Consider the following 16,272-nt stretch of genomic DNA (forward strand, 5'->3'; position numbering starts at 1 on the left):
ACGATAACATTTTGAGCTCCATCTCTGCTGCTTTCTAGGCTATACTCCTAACTCCTCCCAGATTTTTTCTACAGTAACACAAAACCTCATTCCAGTCCTGAGTTTCATACATTAAAAATATTTTCTGGAGTGAGAGGAAGGGAGAGAATTCAGAACTCAAGGTTTTAAATGTTGAAACTTATTTTGCACGTAACCAAGGAAAATAAAATAAAATGGAGCAAGCCCAGAAAAAAATACTCTCAATGGATAGGAGACAGATGAAGGAGGAGAGAGAATTTGGAACTGAAAATTTTTTAAAAAGTGCCCTCCATTCCTGTGGTCAATCTCTCTTGACTGTTTTTTTCTAGAACCTTCATTTTAAGAAGCATGCTCAGGCCACTCATATAGTTATACCTTTCCAGGGTCATTTCTGACTCTCCCCTCAGATTTTCTCCAAGGTGCTTATCCTTCCCTTCCTCACCCTCATCCTTCCTATAACTGTTAAGCTTTCTTTTGTGTTGATTTCCCCCTTGTTAGAATGTAACCTCAATCTCCTTGAAGGGAGGGATTGTTCTGCTTTTATTTCTATTCCCAGCTCCTAACAACAACATAGTAAATTTTTAAGTTTTTTTTTTTTTTGTAATGCAATGGGGTTTAAGTGGCTTGCCCAAGGCCACACAGCTAAGGCTGGATTTGAACTCAAGTACTACTGACTCCAGGGCGGGTGCTCTATCCACTGAGCCACCTAGCTGCCCCCTTTTTAAAGTTTTTTTTTGCAAGGTAAATTCTTAATAAATGATTACTGACTTGTTTTCAAGAAGCTACTATCAAAATCTTCCTCTAATACCTCTTTAAATTTTTTTTATTTATTTAAACAATGGGGTTAAGTCGACACAGAGCATTATGAATATAGGAAATTTGTAATTAGAAACAAATTTTGTAAAAGTGTAAAATGTTATCTGCTCCTGGTATGTAAATTGACTCCTATTGTTCCACTGTTAAAAGTAAAATTTATGCAAGTCTCCTCATTGCCAATCCCCAGCTTCCAACCTATTACCTGGTTCCAATCTTGTAAGGGGGGGAGGGATTTCTCCTTTGCCCTCAATACCCAGAAAATGTACAAGATTATAAAAACCTAGCCTAAACTGCCCTCGTGGTTGCCTACCTCCTGGACCAGTCAGCTCTCCCTGACTGTCTCTGCTTCCCAAAACAACTTGACTTTTTTGTTATTCACTTCTGTCCTCAAAGTGCCTCTTGCTTTTCTAGGAGGAGAAAAGTTTTTAATCTCCACTTATATAATAAATCCTGAGCAGTTTTAAATCTCAGAGATTACATGAATTCATTCACTTTGCACTAACTCTCAATCTCTATTTGGCAACCCCACTTCTCATCCACAACAAAGTGATTTGCCTATGGTCACACAGGCAATTATTAAGTATCTGAATCTAGACTTGAACTCAGGTCCTCTTGACTCCAGGGTTGGTGCTCTATCCACTGAGCCACCTAGCTGCCCCCTTCTAATTTCTCTTGGTGGTGTGAAGACAATATATGCCTACATTTTAAAATAACCTCATGTCTTAGCTTTTCTCCACCACGGTGAGTTTTATGTGTGGGCTTCATGAGCTTCTCTGAAGGAGACTGTGAATCTTGAAAGTTGCATTTTGGCTGTTGGGTTAAGTGCAAGGACTTCTAATAAAACCTTAGTCTCATCTGATCCTTCTGATAACTAGAGAGAGGCCTACCAGAGTTGACATTTGCCCTAAACCCTCCCTCCAGATTCCTGGGTACTTTTTTTTAACGGTTTTTTTGCAAGGCAATGGGGTTAAGTGGCTTGCCCAAGGCCACACAGCTAGGTAATTATTAAGTGTCTGAGGCCAGATTTGAACTCAGGTACTCCTGACTCCAGGGCCCGTGGTCTATCCACTGTGCCACCTAGCCACCCCTCCTGGGTACTGTTAATTCATGTATTGATTCAACTCAAGCAATCCATGGCCTTTGCCAATTTGTAATATTTATAGTATTAATTATATCTAAAATATGACTGCAGACCACAATAGCAAAAATAAGATGTTTCTTATTCAAGTTAATTACAAATAGAATAGTTATATAGAAAGTAAGATTTAAAAAATGACTGAATCTAGTAAATCTTAACTGACAATATGAGAAAATATCATTATTATCATTTAAAATATTTCAGTTTATTTTGAACTATTTTTTTAGGTTTTTGCAAGGCAAATGGGGTTAAGTGGCTTGCCCAAGGTCACACAGCTAGGTAATTATTAAGTGTCTGAGACCGGATTTGAACCCAGGTACTATTTTCTTTTTCTTTAAATTTTTATATACACTAGTCAATGCAGAGAGCTTTAAATACATCTCAGCTGATTTGCATGCTCATATTCTCACACAATGGAACAAGGACAGTTGGATGAATAAGGATATTGTTCTTGAAATCTTTTTCAATAGCTGAGTCAAAATAACTTGAAAAAGCAGTCTTCCGAAACAGCTTTAGTCACCCATGTTTTCTTATGTGACCATGAAAGGAATAGAAGTGATGCTTCTCAGAGCACAAGAACTGATTCTGATAAACAAGCACCAGTTTGAATTTAAATTCCCTTATGCATTTGGGTTTTCTTTGCAACAATACTACAGTGGTTTGCCATTTCCTTCTCCATCTCTCTTTGAGAGATGAAGAAACCGAGGCACATAAGGTTAAGTGACAGCTAGTAACTGTCTGGAGCCAGATTTGAGCTCAGCTGCCTCCTATACACTGCCTCCCAATTAGTGGTAAGTGATCCTTAAACATTTTAATTCCAGGTTTTTAATTTCTGGAAGGCAGTCTTTTTGTTCATATTAAAAATTTATTGATCAGAATATCTAATTTGATTGCTTTCTTCAAAATACCAGTATATTTAGCTGTCAAGTTATTATTTTATAATTTTAACACTATTTAACTAAATTAGATTTTTAAAATTATTGAACCAACCAACACTATCTGTTAAGTTTCTTCTGTGTTCACTTCATTTCCATTTTTTTTTTTAGGTTTTTGTAAGGCAAATGGGGTTAAGTGGCTTGCCCAAGGCCACACAGCTAGGTAATCATTAAGTGTCTGAGACCGGATTTGAACCCAGGCACTCCTGACTCCAGGGACGGTGCTCTATCCACTGTGCCACCTAACTGCCCCATTCATTTCCATTTTCTTTCACTGCCTTAAATAAACTTCAAACTTTTATCTGAATGGTTGTATTGATAAGAGGAATAAGATTATTGATTACAATCTTCTATGTACACAATTATAAGATGCTCCTCGTCTATCGCATAATACTTCTATTCCTGAGGATTGTAAACTACAAAAAGCTGATGAAATTTTGCCTCTTTGTTTTATTTTTCTTGTATGTTTTAAAATATACTCTACAGTATATTCAGATATTCTGATATATCACCTAATTTTCAAGTTATTAAGACCATACTCATGCCATTCAATTAAACCAGGTGGCTAGGTGGCGCAGTGGATAGAGCACCGGCCCTGGAGTCAGGAGTACCTGGGTTCAAATCTGACTTCAGACACTTAATGATTACCTATCTGTGTGTGGCTTTGGGCAAGCCACTTAACCCTATTGCCTTGCAAAAAAAAAAAGACTATACATAGAAGCCACATATCATGAATAATTTTTTAAAAGTGGGAATAGAGAACCAGAAATAGTACTAAAAGCATCACAAAATTAAAATGGTTTTACCTTAACTACAAAAAAACTGGTTAAAAATATTAAAGTCATATGAATTAGCTGTCCATGTTCTGTGTTTAGTTTCCTCAATGACTTGTTGGAACTCTAAAATGACAAAGAGGTACTAGAGATCCTCAATTTTCATCATACTTCTGTTTCCTCTGCCAAGGAGGTTGACCTTTGAAATGGCTAACAAAGTTGATATCCATGATAAATAGGGAGAAAGTAAAAGAGCACCTTGGATGAATTCAAGTCACTTAGCCCAAACGAACTACATCCCCAGAACTGAAAAAGAAAAACAAACAAACAAACCCAAACAAACAAAAAACCCACCCACCAAACTTGACATGTGATTGCTAAGTCACTGTCAAAAATACTTTAAAGATTTTGGATGGAAAATAGGAATGATACTAATTGGAGAAGAGCAAAATGTCCTGATTACTCCCCCCCCCCCAAGTAACAGAATTATAAAGTCAGCAGATTATTAGCCACTTAACTCTGATTCCTGGAGAAATTTTAAAGCAGATCATTAGAGTTATTTAGTGAACATGTACATTGGGAAGCTGTGATTACAAGAGCTGGCATATTTTTTCTTTTCTTTCTTTTTTTTTTAAACAAGGCAGTGAAGTTAAGTAACTTGCCCAGTGTCTGAGACTGGATTTGAATTCAGGTCCTCCTGACTCAAGGGTCAGTGATCTGAATAAAGATCCAGCACTGAAGAAGGAACAACTAGTTAAGTAGTAGGTAGACAGGAAAAGCAGGAAAAGTGTAATGGAAATCTAAAGAGAAATGAATATCAAAGAGAAGGGTATAACTGACAGTGTCAGAGGGGTCAAGAAGAATGAAGATAGAGTAATGAGCACTGGATTTAGCAATTAAGAGATCACTGCAGATGGGTGGGGGAACTAATGGTGGAAGTATAGATAAACAACCCAGCTGAAATCTCTGATCATTCCCCTCTAAAACAACTTTAACAAAACCCCTTGTTAGTGTGAGACATTTTTCCATCTTAAGACAACTTAGGAGTTGGCAGAAGACATGTGATTTGGGGGGTGTTGCCTGTCCAGAATGCACAGCAGCAGAAGTAGCTTTGGGAACTATTAGCTCAGAGATGATGAGAAGGACCAACAACTGGTCAGAAAGATAATACGGTATTCTTTGCTGGTACTCTTACCAATATATTTTTTTTAGGTTTTTTTTTTGTACGGCAAACGGGGTTAAGTGGCTTGCCCAAGGCCACACAGCTAGGTAGTTATTAAGTGTCTGAGACTGGATTTGAACCCAGGTACCCCTGACTCCAAGGCTGGTGCTTTATCCACTATGCCACCTAGCCGCCCCGCCCAATATATATTTTTAAGTTACATTTCCAAGGTGGAAAGCATTTGCAGTTGGTCACAAGGAAAACAGTTCCAAGGCAGAGAGGAGTGCTAGTACTTATGGCTGCAGGGGAGTCAGGGCTCTTTCTGGGTAAAAAGTTCAAAGCATAAATCAAGAGAGCAGTGGCTACACTTCTCCCTGGATCATACCACCTTGGCAGCACCAAAAACTTGCAGATCCCCCAAGCAAGCCCTGAAAACAGTAACAAGAAAAAGCTTGAAGCTTGGGACAATGCAGTTGAAGTAGAAAATATTGCAAACAACCAAAAAGAAACAGTTCAAATATGGAGCCATAGGATCATACAAAATTTATCAGCTTACACATTAAAAAATTGGAAGACTTGGAAAATAATATTCAGGAAAACAAAGGAACTAAGATTGTAGTCAAGAGTAAATTTCAGGGGGAAAAAGGAATGCATCTCCATCCCTAAGTGAGAAGAGTCAAACTTAGCATTCAAAGGCAAGAAATCGTCTGGGAAAAATGAGCAAACAAACAAAAAATGAACTTGACCATAAAATGCTACTATGATGGCAGGAACCTCATAAGAAGACAACAGTGTGAAAATAGCTATAAGTAAAGCCTCAAAAAATGTCAACTGGACCCAAGCCCAACAAGAATTACTGGAAGAGTTGAAGAAAACGATAAGAGTGGTAGAGAAAAAGTTAGGAAAAGAAATGTGAATGATACAAGAAAATTATGAAAAGAGAATTAATAGTTTGGTAAAAGAAGACACAAGAAATACTGCAGAAAAATAACACCTTAAAAATCATAATTGGCCTAAGATAAAAGAGACATAAAAGTTCAATGAAAAAGAACTCCTTTAAAAACATAATGGGTCAAATGGAAAAGATACCAAAAAAGTTCATTAAAGAATATTTAATAAAATACAGGACTTTCTTTCTGATAAAAAGAATAGAAAATTTGACATTCAAATATAAGACTCAAGAGAAGCACAAAAAGATAATAAGAAAGAGTAATCTTGAGAGTCAATTAAATTGTTTACATTTCTATATAGAAGATGCTATAGTTAATTCCTAAGAACATTCTTACTCTTATTGACATTTAGAAGGAGTCTTCTTAGATAGAGGGCTTGGGATGGTTGGGATGATCTCCAAAAAAAAATAAAAAAAATTAAAAATTGAAAAAAAGGAAGAGTAAGAAGAGGGATATACTAGGAGGAGGATGGGAGAGAAAGAATGGGGAAAATCTCATATATAAGAGATATAAAGGGAATAGTTTATAGATATAAAGGAAAGAGTTTTTACAGTGGAGGAAAAAAATGGGTAGAGGTGGTGAAATGCATGAATCTTACTCTCCTTGAAACTGGTTCAAAAAGGAAGGAATATATATGCATATTCACCTGAATATAGAAATCTATTTAACCCAATAGGGAAATAGGAGAGGAAGAAGACAAGAGGGGAGAGGAAGAAGTGATAAAAAGGAGGGCAGATTAAGAGGTTATTTATCAGAGACAGCTAGATGGCACAATGAATAGAGCACTGGCCCTGGACGCAGGAGGAACTGAGTTCAAATTCTGCCTCAGACCTTGCACAAGTCACTTTAACCCCACTGCCTTGCAAAAAAAAAAACCCAACTAAAACAAAAAAGAGGTTATTTGACAGAAGCAAAACAGACTTTTGAGGAGGAGCAGGATAAAAAAAGAGATAAAGTTAAATGAAAAAATAGAATGCTGTGTATTTCTATACATAGTAATCACAAGTATAAATGTGAATAAGTTCACCCACAAAACAGAATGGATAGTAGAATGGATTAGAAATCAGAATCTCAAATATGTTTATGATATACACTTGAAACAAAAGAAACACAGAGTTAAAAGGATAAAAAGGGATATTATAGAATCTTTAACAGCTGAACTATAAAAGTCAAGGGTATCAATCATGATCTCAGAACATTGCAAAACCAAAATCATTCTAATTAAAACAGATAACCATAGAAATCACATTTGGCTAAAATGGACCAAAGGCAATGAAACAATATAAAATTTTTATAGCTACTTTCTTTGAAAAAGGCCTTATTTTTCAAATATATAAGGAACTGAGACAAATTTATAAAATTAAGAACCATTCCTCAACTGAGAAAGGATATAAGAAAGAAATTTTCAGGAGAAGAAATCAAAGGTTATCTATAATCATATAAAAATGCTCTTAATCACTACTGATTAGAGAAATACAAATCAAAAAACTCTGAAGTACCATGAGAAATGACAGATTACTGGAGAGAATAAAGAAATAAAGATACCCTAATAAACCGTTAGTGGAGGTGTGAACTGTTCCAATCACTCTGGAGAACAATTTGGAACCCTGCCTAAAGGGCAATTTAAACTATATATACCATAAATATCACTACTAGAGAGAGATTTAAAAAAAGATTTAGCAAAAAGAGAGAAAAAGTATTTTTTTAAAAAAGAAAAAGGGCTTTTATATACAAAAATATTTATAGTAAATCTTTTTATAGTGGCAAAGAATTTCAAATTGAGGGGATGCTCAACAAATGGGGAAGGAGTGAACAAGCTTTAGCATGTAATTCTGATAGAGTACTACTTGAAATATAAATAAGGGGGGTGGTTTCAGAAAAAAATGGCAAGACCTATGTGAATGAATATAAAGTGAGATGGACTGAGAGATCACTGTGCACAGTAATATTAAAGTTGTAATGATGAACTGTCAAAGACTTGATCAGTACAATGATCCAAGACAATTCCAAAGGACTCATGATGAAAAAATACTATCTACATTGAGAGAGAGAATTGATGAAGTCTGAATGCAAAATGAGGTATTTTCCTCACTTTTAAAAAATATAGTTAATATAGAAATATTTTTTGCAAATTTCACATATATAATTGACATCATTTTCCTTGCCTTCTCAGTAACTGCAGAAAAGGTGGAAAGAAGAGAATTTGAAAGCCAAAATTAAAAAAAAAAGACTATAAATAAATAAATAATACATTGAAAAATCCAACAATATAGGACACAAGCAAGAATAAAGAGAGACTGGGACAGCTAGGTGGCACAGTGGATAGAGCACCAGCCCTGGTGTCAGGGGGACCTGAGTTCAAATACAGCTTCAGACACTTAATAATTACCTAGCTGTGTGACCTTGGGGCAAATCATGTAACCCCACTGTCATATATAAATATATATATATATATATATATATATATATATATGTGTATATATAATATAAATAAAAAGAGACCAATGATAACTTCAGAGAGATTAGTTTCAGTAGAATGATGAGGTAGGAAGCCAAACTACAAAGAATTAAGAAGGGAGTGAGAGGAAAAGAAGCAGAATTATGGCTAAGTTTAGCCATAAGTAGAAAAAAAGAAAGGATAATACCTACTGGTGATTGCTGGATCAAGTTAGGGTTTTTCAAGGATGGGAGACAGAAAGGGAGAGAGCAGGCATTAATGAAAGGGAGTAATCTTCATGGGATTACTAGGTTAAAAAAAGGTTAAGGGATATGCCTTTTTTTTTTTTTTGCAAGGAAAACGGGGTTAAGTGGCTTACCCAAGGCCACACAGCTAGGTAATTATTAAGTGTCTGAGACTGGATTTGAACCCAGGTACTCCTGACTCCAGGGGTGGTGCTTTATCCACTATGCCACCTAGCCACGCCCCGGGATGTGGCTATTTTCAAACAACTAGTCAGAGGTTTGACTTGAACTCAGGACTTTTTTACTCTTAAGGCATCTGCAACACAATGGTGCCTGTCATGGTCGTTATATAGAATCTTGTCTCTATCAAATTAGAACAAAGAATCTCTAATTTTTTTTATGCACACATATAGATGCATGTATGTATATGGTTCTGTCCTTGAAAATCTCACATTGTATTAATGTTGCTCAGAGAATACTTGCTAAATTGAATTCTGATATATAATTTGAACAGGGGTTCTTAAGCTAAGTTCATTTTAGAATCTGGTCCACAAACTTCAACTAGAAAAAGAAATTACATTCTTATTTTCACCAACCTCCAACTGAAATTGAACCTATGAGTGTGGGCAATAAAACATTATTCTGAGAGTGGATCCACAGGCATTATTAGACTTTCATACAGGCCCAATGTTACAAATAATGCTAATAATTTTACTGTTATGTTTGCACAGAAAATTTTTTTAAAAATCAATGCATTCTGGGAGTGGTGATGGGTAAATTCTCAGTCCTTTATATCTGTACCATAATTTGCACTTTCAGTAGCATATTTCTTGGGTCAAATAGCTCATTTCTTAGTAATGAATATCATACTTTGTGTCCCTTCTGAAATAGCTAAGATTCTCTTCTCAAAAAATACTCAAATTTCACTTGATGATACTGAGAATAAAACTTTGAAAAATGAAACTTCAATTGCATGACCTTTTTAAAGCACTGTTTTGGGAATAGCATTTTCTTACTTACTCATGGCCTGATCAAGATTCATATTATTACTCTTCAGAGCTTCTTCAGCCGGCTCTCTCTGAGGGGGGGAAAATGGTATTTTCATTATAAGTACATATTTAAAAAGTTAAAGAACTTGGAACTACTTAAACATACATCAAATAAATTATTTTAAAACTAAATTATTTATAATAATAAAATTAATGAATGTTTTGATTTATTCAATTTAACATTCATGATTTTTTTTAAGAAAGAGTTTTACAATTCCCCCCCCCCCCACTCTTGCTTCCTCCCCCAATAGAAAGCAGTCTCTTAGTCTTTACATTGTTTCCAGGGCATACATTGATCTCAGTTGAATGTGATGAGAGAGAAATCATATCCTTAAGGAAGAAAAATAAAGTATGAGATAGCAAAATTACAACATTCATGATTTTTTAAAAAAGATTTTTGACTAGAGTCAATACAGTCTAAATATAATTACATTTAGAAGTCTATAGAAAACTTTATGAAGTACAGCACAAGGAAAAATGGATTACAGAAATCCACCAAAGATGAGATTTTAAAAAATTACTCATATGTTTAATTGTATGGTTGTATGGTGGCCAACATCTTCTTTATCTGTCTTTTCTCAGGTTTAAATGAATTTTTTCAAGTAATGGCAAAAGAATTAGAGTAGAACAAGTTTTTCACTTCCTACATCTTACCATCCCCTGTTACTTGTCAGTTAAGATTGAAGTTAAAAGTAGAGATATCATAATAATTAAAAAAAAATTATATCTCTATAGTTAAGATTACTTCCTATGGAAAGAGAAAGAGAAATTAAGTTTAGGTGTAGAGAAAAAGCAAGCAATGGGTTGAGAATTTTCAGATTTTTTAAGCAGGAGAATGATATGGTTAAAAAAAATTTTAGGGGAAATAATTTACTTCTGTATGATTTTTTTTAAAGGTTTTTGCAAGACAAATGGGGTTAAGTAGCTTGTCCAAGGCCACACAGCTAGGTAATTACTAAGTGTCTGAGGTCAGATTTGAACTCAGGTACTCCTGACTCCAGGGCCAGTGCCCTATCCACTGTGCCACTTAGCCGCCCCAGCATGTGATTTTCAAAGCCATCATGCTTGTGTTTCCTTCTGGACTTCATTCTATTTTTTTCTATGTATTTTAAAAGATGACTCTCTTTTCATGACCTTTTTCATTATGATAATTCCATCTCTAATCTACTTACCAACTCCTCTTCAAAAAATGTTGAAAGAAAAACAAAACTTTTATGTTAGGTAGGCATAGTCAGTAAATCAAATCCCCCAAATGACCATATTTGCAAATGCTTTTTATATGTTGTTCTGGATCCCTTACCTCTCTGTCAAGAGGCAGGTAACATTTTTCATCACCAGCACTGTTCTAACTGTGGATGATCATGGTACTGATTGAAGTTCTCAAGTTTTTCAATCTACTAAGGGAATGACTTTCATTTTTAAATACATGAACCAGTTTCTTATCTTGCTACAGAGGCTTTTCTCCCAGTTAGCTAATTTTCCTTTTAATTTTAATTGCACTGTGAAAACTTTAAAATTTTATGTAGTTCAAATTGTCCATTTTATCTTCTGTAATTCTTTCTATCTCTTATTAATAATAACCTCTTCTTCTATCCGTAACTGTAGTGCTTTGAAGTTGTGTTCATTTGTATAGTTCCTGTGTATACCTTGATAGACAGACTCCCAGATGTTTTATACTTTCTGTAAATGTTTGAATGGAATTTCTATTTTTCCCTGCTAGGTTTTGCTTGAAATATACAGAAAGATTGATGATTTATGTAGGTTTATTTTATATTCTGTTACTTTGCAGAAGTTAGTTTTAATCCTTAGTTCTCTAAGTATTTTTAAGTAGAGCATCATATTATTTGCAAAAAGTGATCATTTTCTTTGTTCTTCATTTGTGCTTATTCTCTCAAATTTTTATTTTCTGTCTTTTTAATACAGTCAACACTCCTTGTGTTATTTTAAATAATAGTGGTGAAAATGGAAATCTTTGCTTTATTGTCAATTTTATTTTGACATATATATACATATAATTCTGGCTCTGTTTTAAAGTTATTTACCACATTAAAAAAGATTATTTTATTCTGATGCTTCTCAGTATTTTTCAACAGAAGTGGGTATTTTTTGTCAAAAGCCTTTACTGCATATAATATTTGATTTTGATTGTTCTTGTTATTAATTTATTATATTATAGTTTGCATAATACATTACTGTCCATAGATTCCTAGGATAAATATTAACCTGCTCATGATGTATAAACTTTACGTATATTGTTTAAAATAATTGTTAGTAATATTCATTAAGGGGCAGCTAGATGGTGCAATGAATAGAGCACTGGCCCTTGAGTCAGGACAACTGGAGTTCAAATCTGGTCTCAGATTTAATTACCTAGCTGTGTAACCTTGGGCAAGTCACTTAACCCCATTGCCTCGCAAAAAACCCCAAAAAACCCAAAAGTGAAGTAATCAAAGTCAGGGAATTTTAAGAGGAAAATACAACTAGTAAAAAACAATTGAAATTGAATTGTGAACAAGATCAAATTTGAGAGATGAGAAGACACTTCCCCCTGCTCCTTTGTAGAGACTGGGGTCTAGAGGTACGGAATATTGCATATAAAATCATATTTTTCCCATGTGTTGATCAGTTCAGATGAACTTTTTTCTTTTTAAGAAATTCTCTTGTGATAGATTTCTTGAAATATATATATATATATGTATATATGTATATATGTATATAGGGCAAATGTAATAAGAAACACAAGATATCAGTAAAGTCTAATGGAAGTAGTTGCTCTTTGAATGTCTGACAATTCATTTGTATATCGATGTAATTTGATGTTTTTTTCTCTGGGATTTCATTTACAGTTTCTTTCATTTCTCTTCCCGAGCATTTTAATATTTTGGGAGTTTTCATGCTAAAATTATATTCTGAAAATTTAAAATATAGGCTTTCTCAATTTCTCAAATATTCTTTCATATAATTCTCTAGTTTAAAAGTAAAGAAATGATAAAAACTGTCTTTTCAAGTGTCAAAAGAAGAGAAAACTGAGTTACAGGGTATGTTTTTAGAATATGTGATACATTACTTTGTGAATATGTATTTTATTACATAAATATTACTGCAGTCATCTGAATAAAGGTTTTGAGAAACTATGCAGAGGGAAGAATTAGTAGTATAGTTTTGTATTTCAAGTTTTTTCTTTTATCTTTGTAATATTGAACATATGAATGGAAATAAAGTCATATAGCTCTTATTCTTTTAGATATTTTTTCAAGTTGTTTTTTTTCTTACAGAAGCAATTACAAGGGTACCATAATTTTCTTAATCAAATCTATCAATATAAAAAAATGAACTTCAAAGTTAGTATTTCAACATCATTCTTAAAATAAATGCTTTCCTTATCAGTAAGCACAACTGAAAAATGTAAATTTAATCATTTAGCCCTTTCTTTTTTTTTTCTTTTGACTTTTTTTTACAAGATAATGGGGTTAAGTTACTTGCTCAAAGTCACACAGTTAGATAATTATTTGAGGCCAAATTTGAAGTCAGGTCCTCCTGACTCCAGGGCCACCTAGCTGTCCCCTTATTTAATCATTTAACAAAATTTTGTTATTTATATATTAGTGCTCAGAGAATGTAGCAACAAAATAAAATGCTAATTACCGGAAAGCCCATGTCTGTGAGTTGTTTAATCAGACGGTTCATGATCCAGGCCTCATCTTGTTTATTAGATGTCTTCATACCCTAGACAAATGAAATGTGGTCAAAGGAAAAATCTATTAATCATTTCTTTGTTGTATTCATAGAAAAATAGGTCATGGTCCCAATCTAGTGCAGCTTAGAATTAGAAAATCTCTCTGGATCACTATTTAATAATTTTTATAACATTGGAAAATTTAGATATATGGACACTTAAAATTATGGATTGTTTCAGTATTTGTAGGCAGGGAAATATGCATAATTCATTAACTATAAAAACCATATTATATATAGTTCTTATATATATTCTTCTATAACTATAAAAACAATTCCCTTTTCTTCCTCAGAAAATTAATGCAGTTAATTATAAAAGTACATTTTCAAAATTAAACACTCTTATTCAAACTATATTGTGTACTAAAGGAGGCTAGCTAAAAACAACATGGTCACTTTTAGGACTTTAAAAATCCAAAGACACAAAATTAAGATCTTTCAAATAAAGAGATAAGAAGGAGCTTAAAAAACAAAAAAATTCATTTCATTTAGTTGCTTTTTTTCCTATTTCTATAAGCCCTTATAGAGAAATAGAGAAAAGGGAAGAAAGATCAATTATAGGAAAACAGAAAAAGGACAATAAAGGATAAGTGCAGAGAAGGACAAAAGACCTAAAGAGAGCTAAGTGATCAGCAAAAACCCTAATTTTTAAAACTTTCCCATTAAATGCTAAAATGATTAAAAAAACCCCTTCCTTATAATCTTTAATATCATATATCTGAAAACCCTAGGAAATCTTCACAAAGGTTTTTGAAATTATATAATAAAACTGTATGAAGATATTATTGAACTATTCTCTTTCATCAAATAATTTTATTAGGTCAGTTTAATCACAACTGTATTGTATAATCATAAGATCATAGCTTTAGAGCTGCAAGGGACATTAAAAGTCATCTTAATTGAGACCCAAATTTTTTCTATGAGGAAAATGAGGCATAGACAGAACTGACTTGTGTTCTCTTGACTCCAAATTTGGTACAGTTTCTCTTTCACCATGATGTCTTTTTCTTTTTTTTTAGGTTTTTGCAAGGCAAATGGGGTTAAGTGGCTTGCCCAAGGCCACACAGCTAGGTAGTTATTAAGTGTCTGAGACGGGATCTGAACCCAGGTACTCCTGACTCCAAGGCTGGTGCTTTATCCACTACGCCACCTAGCCGCCCCATGATGTCTTTCAATAATGAGTTAAAGTTTAGGTTAATAGTTGAATTTCAATGTCAGCGTAGGTTATGACTGATGATTCAAGTTTAATTCAAACTTTTAATTCTAAAACATGACATCAATATTAATATCTTTTTTTTAATGTTTTTTGTAAGGCAAATGGGATTAAGCAGCTTGCCCAAGGCCACATAGCTAGGTAATTATTAAGTGTCAGAGGCCAGATTTGAACTCAGGTACTCCTGACTCCAGGGCTGTTGCTCTATCCACTGTGCCACCTAGCCACCCCTTATATTAATAATATCTATTTCTCAATTTAAGTGCAAGAAGAGTTAGCCCATGGCTACAATAGCTTCCAACACTTACGAACCAAGTAGCTTGAGTTTGTTTTTTCCCATAATAATTATGGAATTCAAAAGAGGAAGAGTGCTTATAATTACTTAATGTATTTTAACTAGTTTTAATTTCTCTTTTCTTTCTTTCTTTCTTTTTTTTAAAAAAAACCCCACTACCTTTTGAAGTCCTTTCTTTGGGGCATTCCCCCAGGAACTGCAGGAGGAGTTGCTTTCTTGTGAAGCAGCATTATTCCACATATCTCCTTCTTCATCTTCCCACTGATTGGAAGTAAGGTTCATTTCATCCCCACCACTGCCCCAGCCTTCTTGCATAGATTTTGAAGCTGGAAGGAAAAAAAAATGATACATCTACTTAAAGAATCTGTATATACAGAACAAACAGTTTTACTTCAATGTAATCTTTGGAGTAGTACATTACAACTGACATTGAGCTTTTGACTTCCAAGTTATTAGGATTGTTACTTAAGTTAGTAAAGTATGTAAAGCTCAAAGTAGCAGAATGGAGTCAACTAGAGTTGGTATGTAAATAACTTGTAGATCTTTCTGTTCATGAACACATCAGTCAAAGTTAATGTCCCTAAATTATATGTAAAACACATACCTTAATTAAAATAAGGTCATCATTAAAGTTCTCATTCATTAAATGTTTCCTCAATTTTTAACATGTGACAGCCAAATAGTACACCTTGCTCACCTTGTTTGCACAGAGCTGGGGCAGCAGCTGGGGCACTTGTTCTTCCAAATGTCCCTGATGGCTCAGAATTGTCTCCCCATCCTGCACCACTGCTGGGTGGCTTTCCCCAAGCTGCTGTGCCATTATCAACTGTAGCAGCAGGAGATGATGATTCTCCCCAAGAAGCTTCAGTCTTTGAATGAACATTAGGCATGTCTCCCCAGCCTGTTGAAACTGAAAAAGATTACAGAAAAATAAAAGTAAAAATGAGTATTGTTTTTCTAGTTTTTAAATATTTGTTCTGATTTAGAATCCCATTTTACTATATATTATATTTTAAGCAATACTTACAGAAGTTACTTCCATCTATCAAGCAGGTAGTCACTTAAAATGTTATCAATATTTACAATGCTATTTTTTTTGTATAAATCATTTGGAACTAAATGTTCAAGATAGGTAATGCACTATATAAATTCTTACATAATAATTTGATGTAGTATTACTTATAATTACATTGAAAACAAGACTAAATATTGGATAAAAGTTTTATAACACTCAAGCAAATTAAATCAGGAGAATTATTAGAATAGATTAGAAATTGTGTATATTCTAGAAAACTAACTTAGGGATATTAAAAATAAAATTTTAGCAAAAGTAAAGTATTATTACAAGTAATTATTTCATTCAGATTTTATAATCTCTCTACATTAAAAAAATTTGAAATACAAACATTAAATCATTGTACAACACAAAACAAAAATTATACAAAACAAACACTAAGACTGTAGGAACTCCCTGAAGCCTTGAACTCCTACTACAGAATTGGAAAT

At 33.7% G+C, this 16,272-nt stretch overlaps 1 protein-coding gene across 13 annotated transcripts in view; it reads right to left on the reverse strand.

Annotated features, from left to right (window-relative positions):
- The window catches only part of TNRC6C (trinucleotide repeat containing adaptor 6C), a 233,329-nt gene that overhangs the window by 50,764 nt on the left and 166,293 nt on the right, over nt 1-16,272 (reverse strand). For 9 of the 13 annotated variants that reach the window (XM_074225068.1, XM_074225070.1, XM_074225069.1 and 6 more), the window contains 5 exons: nt 15,464-15,676; nt 14,926-15,092; nt 13,169-13,249; nt 9,797-9,853; nt 9,495-9,552 (listed from right to left, as the gene is read on the reverse strand). In XM_074225068.1, the coding sequence (XP_074081169.1) occupies nt 9,495-9,552; nt 9,797-9,853; nt 13,169-13,249; nt 14,926-15,092; nt 15,464-15,676 (576 nt within the window). The remainder of the gene's footprint in view (nt 1-9,494; nt 9,553-9,796; nt 9,854-13,168; nt 13,250-14,925; nt 15,093-15,463; nt 15,677-16,272) is intronic. The other 4 variants (XM_074225073.1, XM_074225071.1, XM_074225072.1 and 1 more) reach the window with 1 other exon arrangement.

This window comes from Macrotis lagotis, chromosome 2 (genome assembly GCF_037893015.1).
Source record: "Macrotis lagotis isolate mMagLag1 chromosome 2, bilby.v1.9.chrom.fasta, whole genome shotgun sequence".
NCBI lineage: Eukaryota > Metazoa > Chordata > Mammalia > Peramelemorphia > Peramelidae > Macrotis > Macrotis lagotis.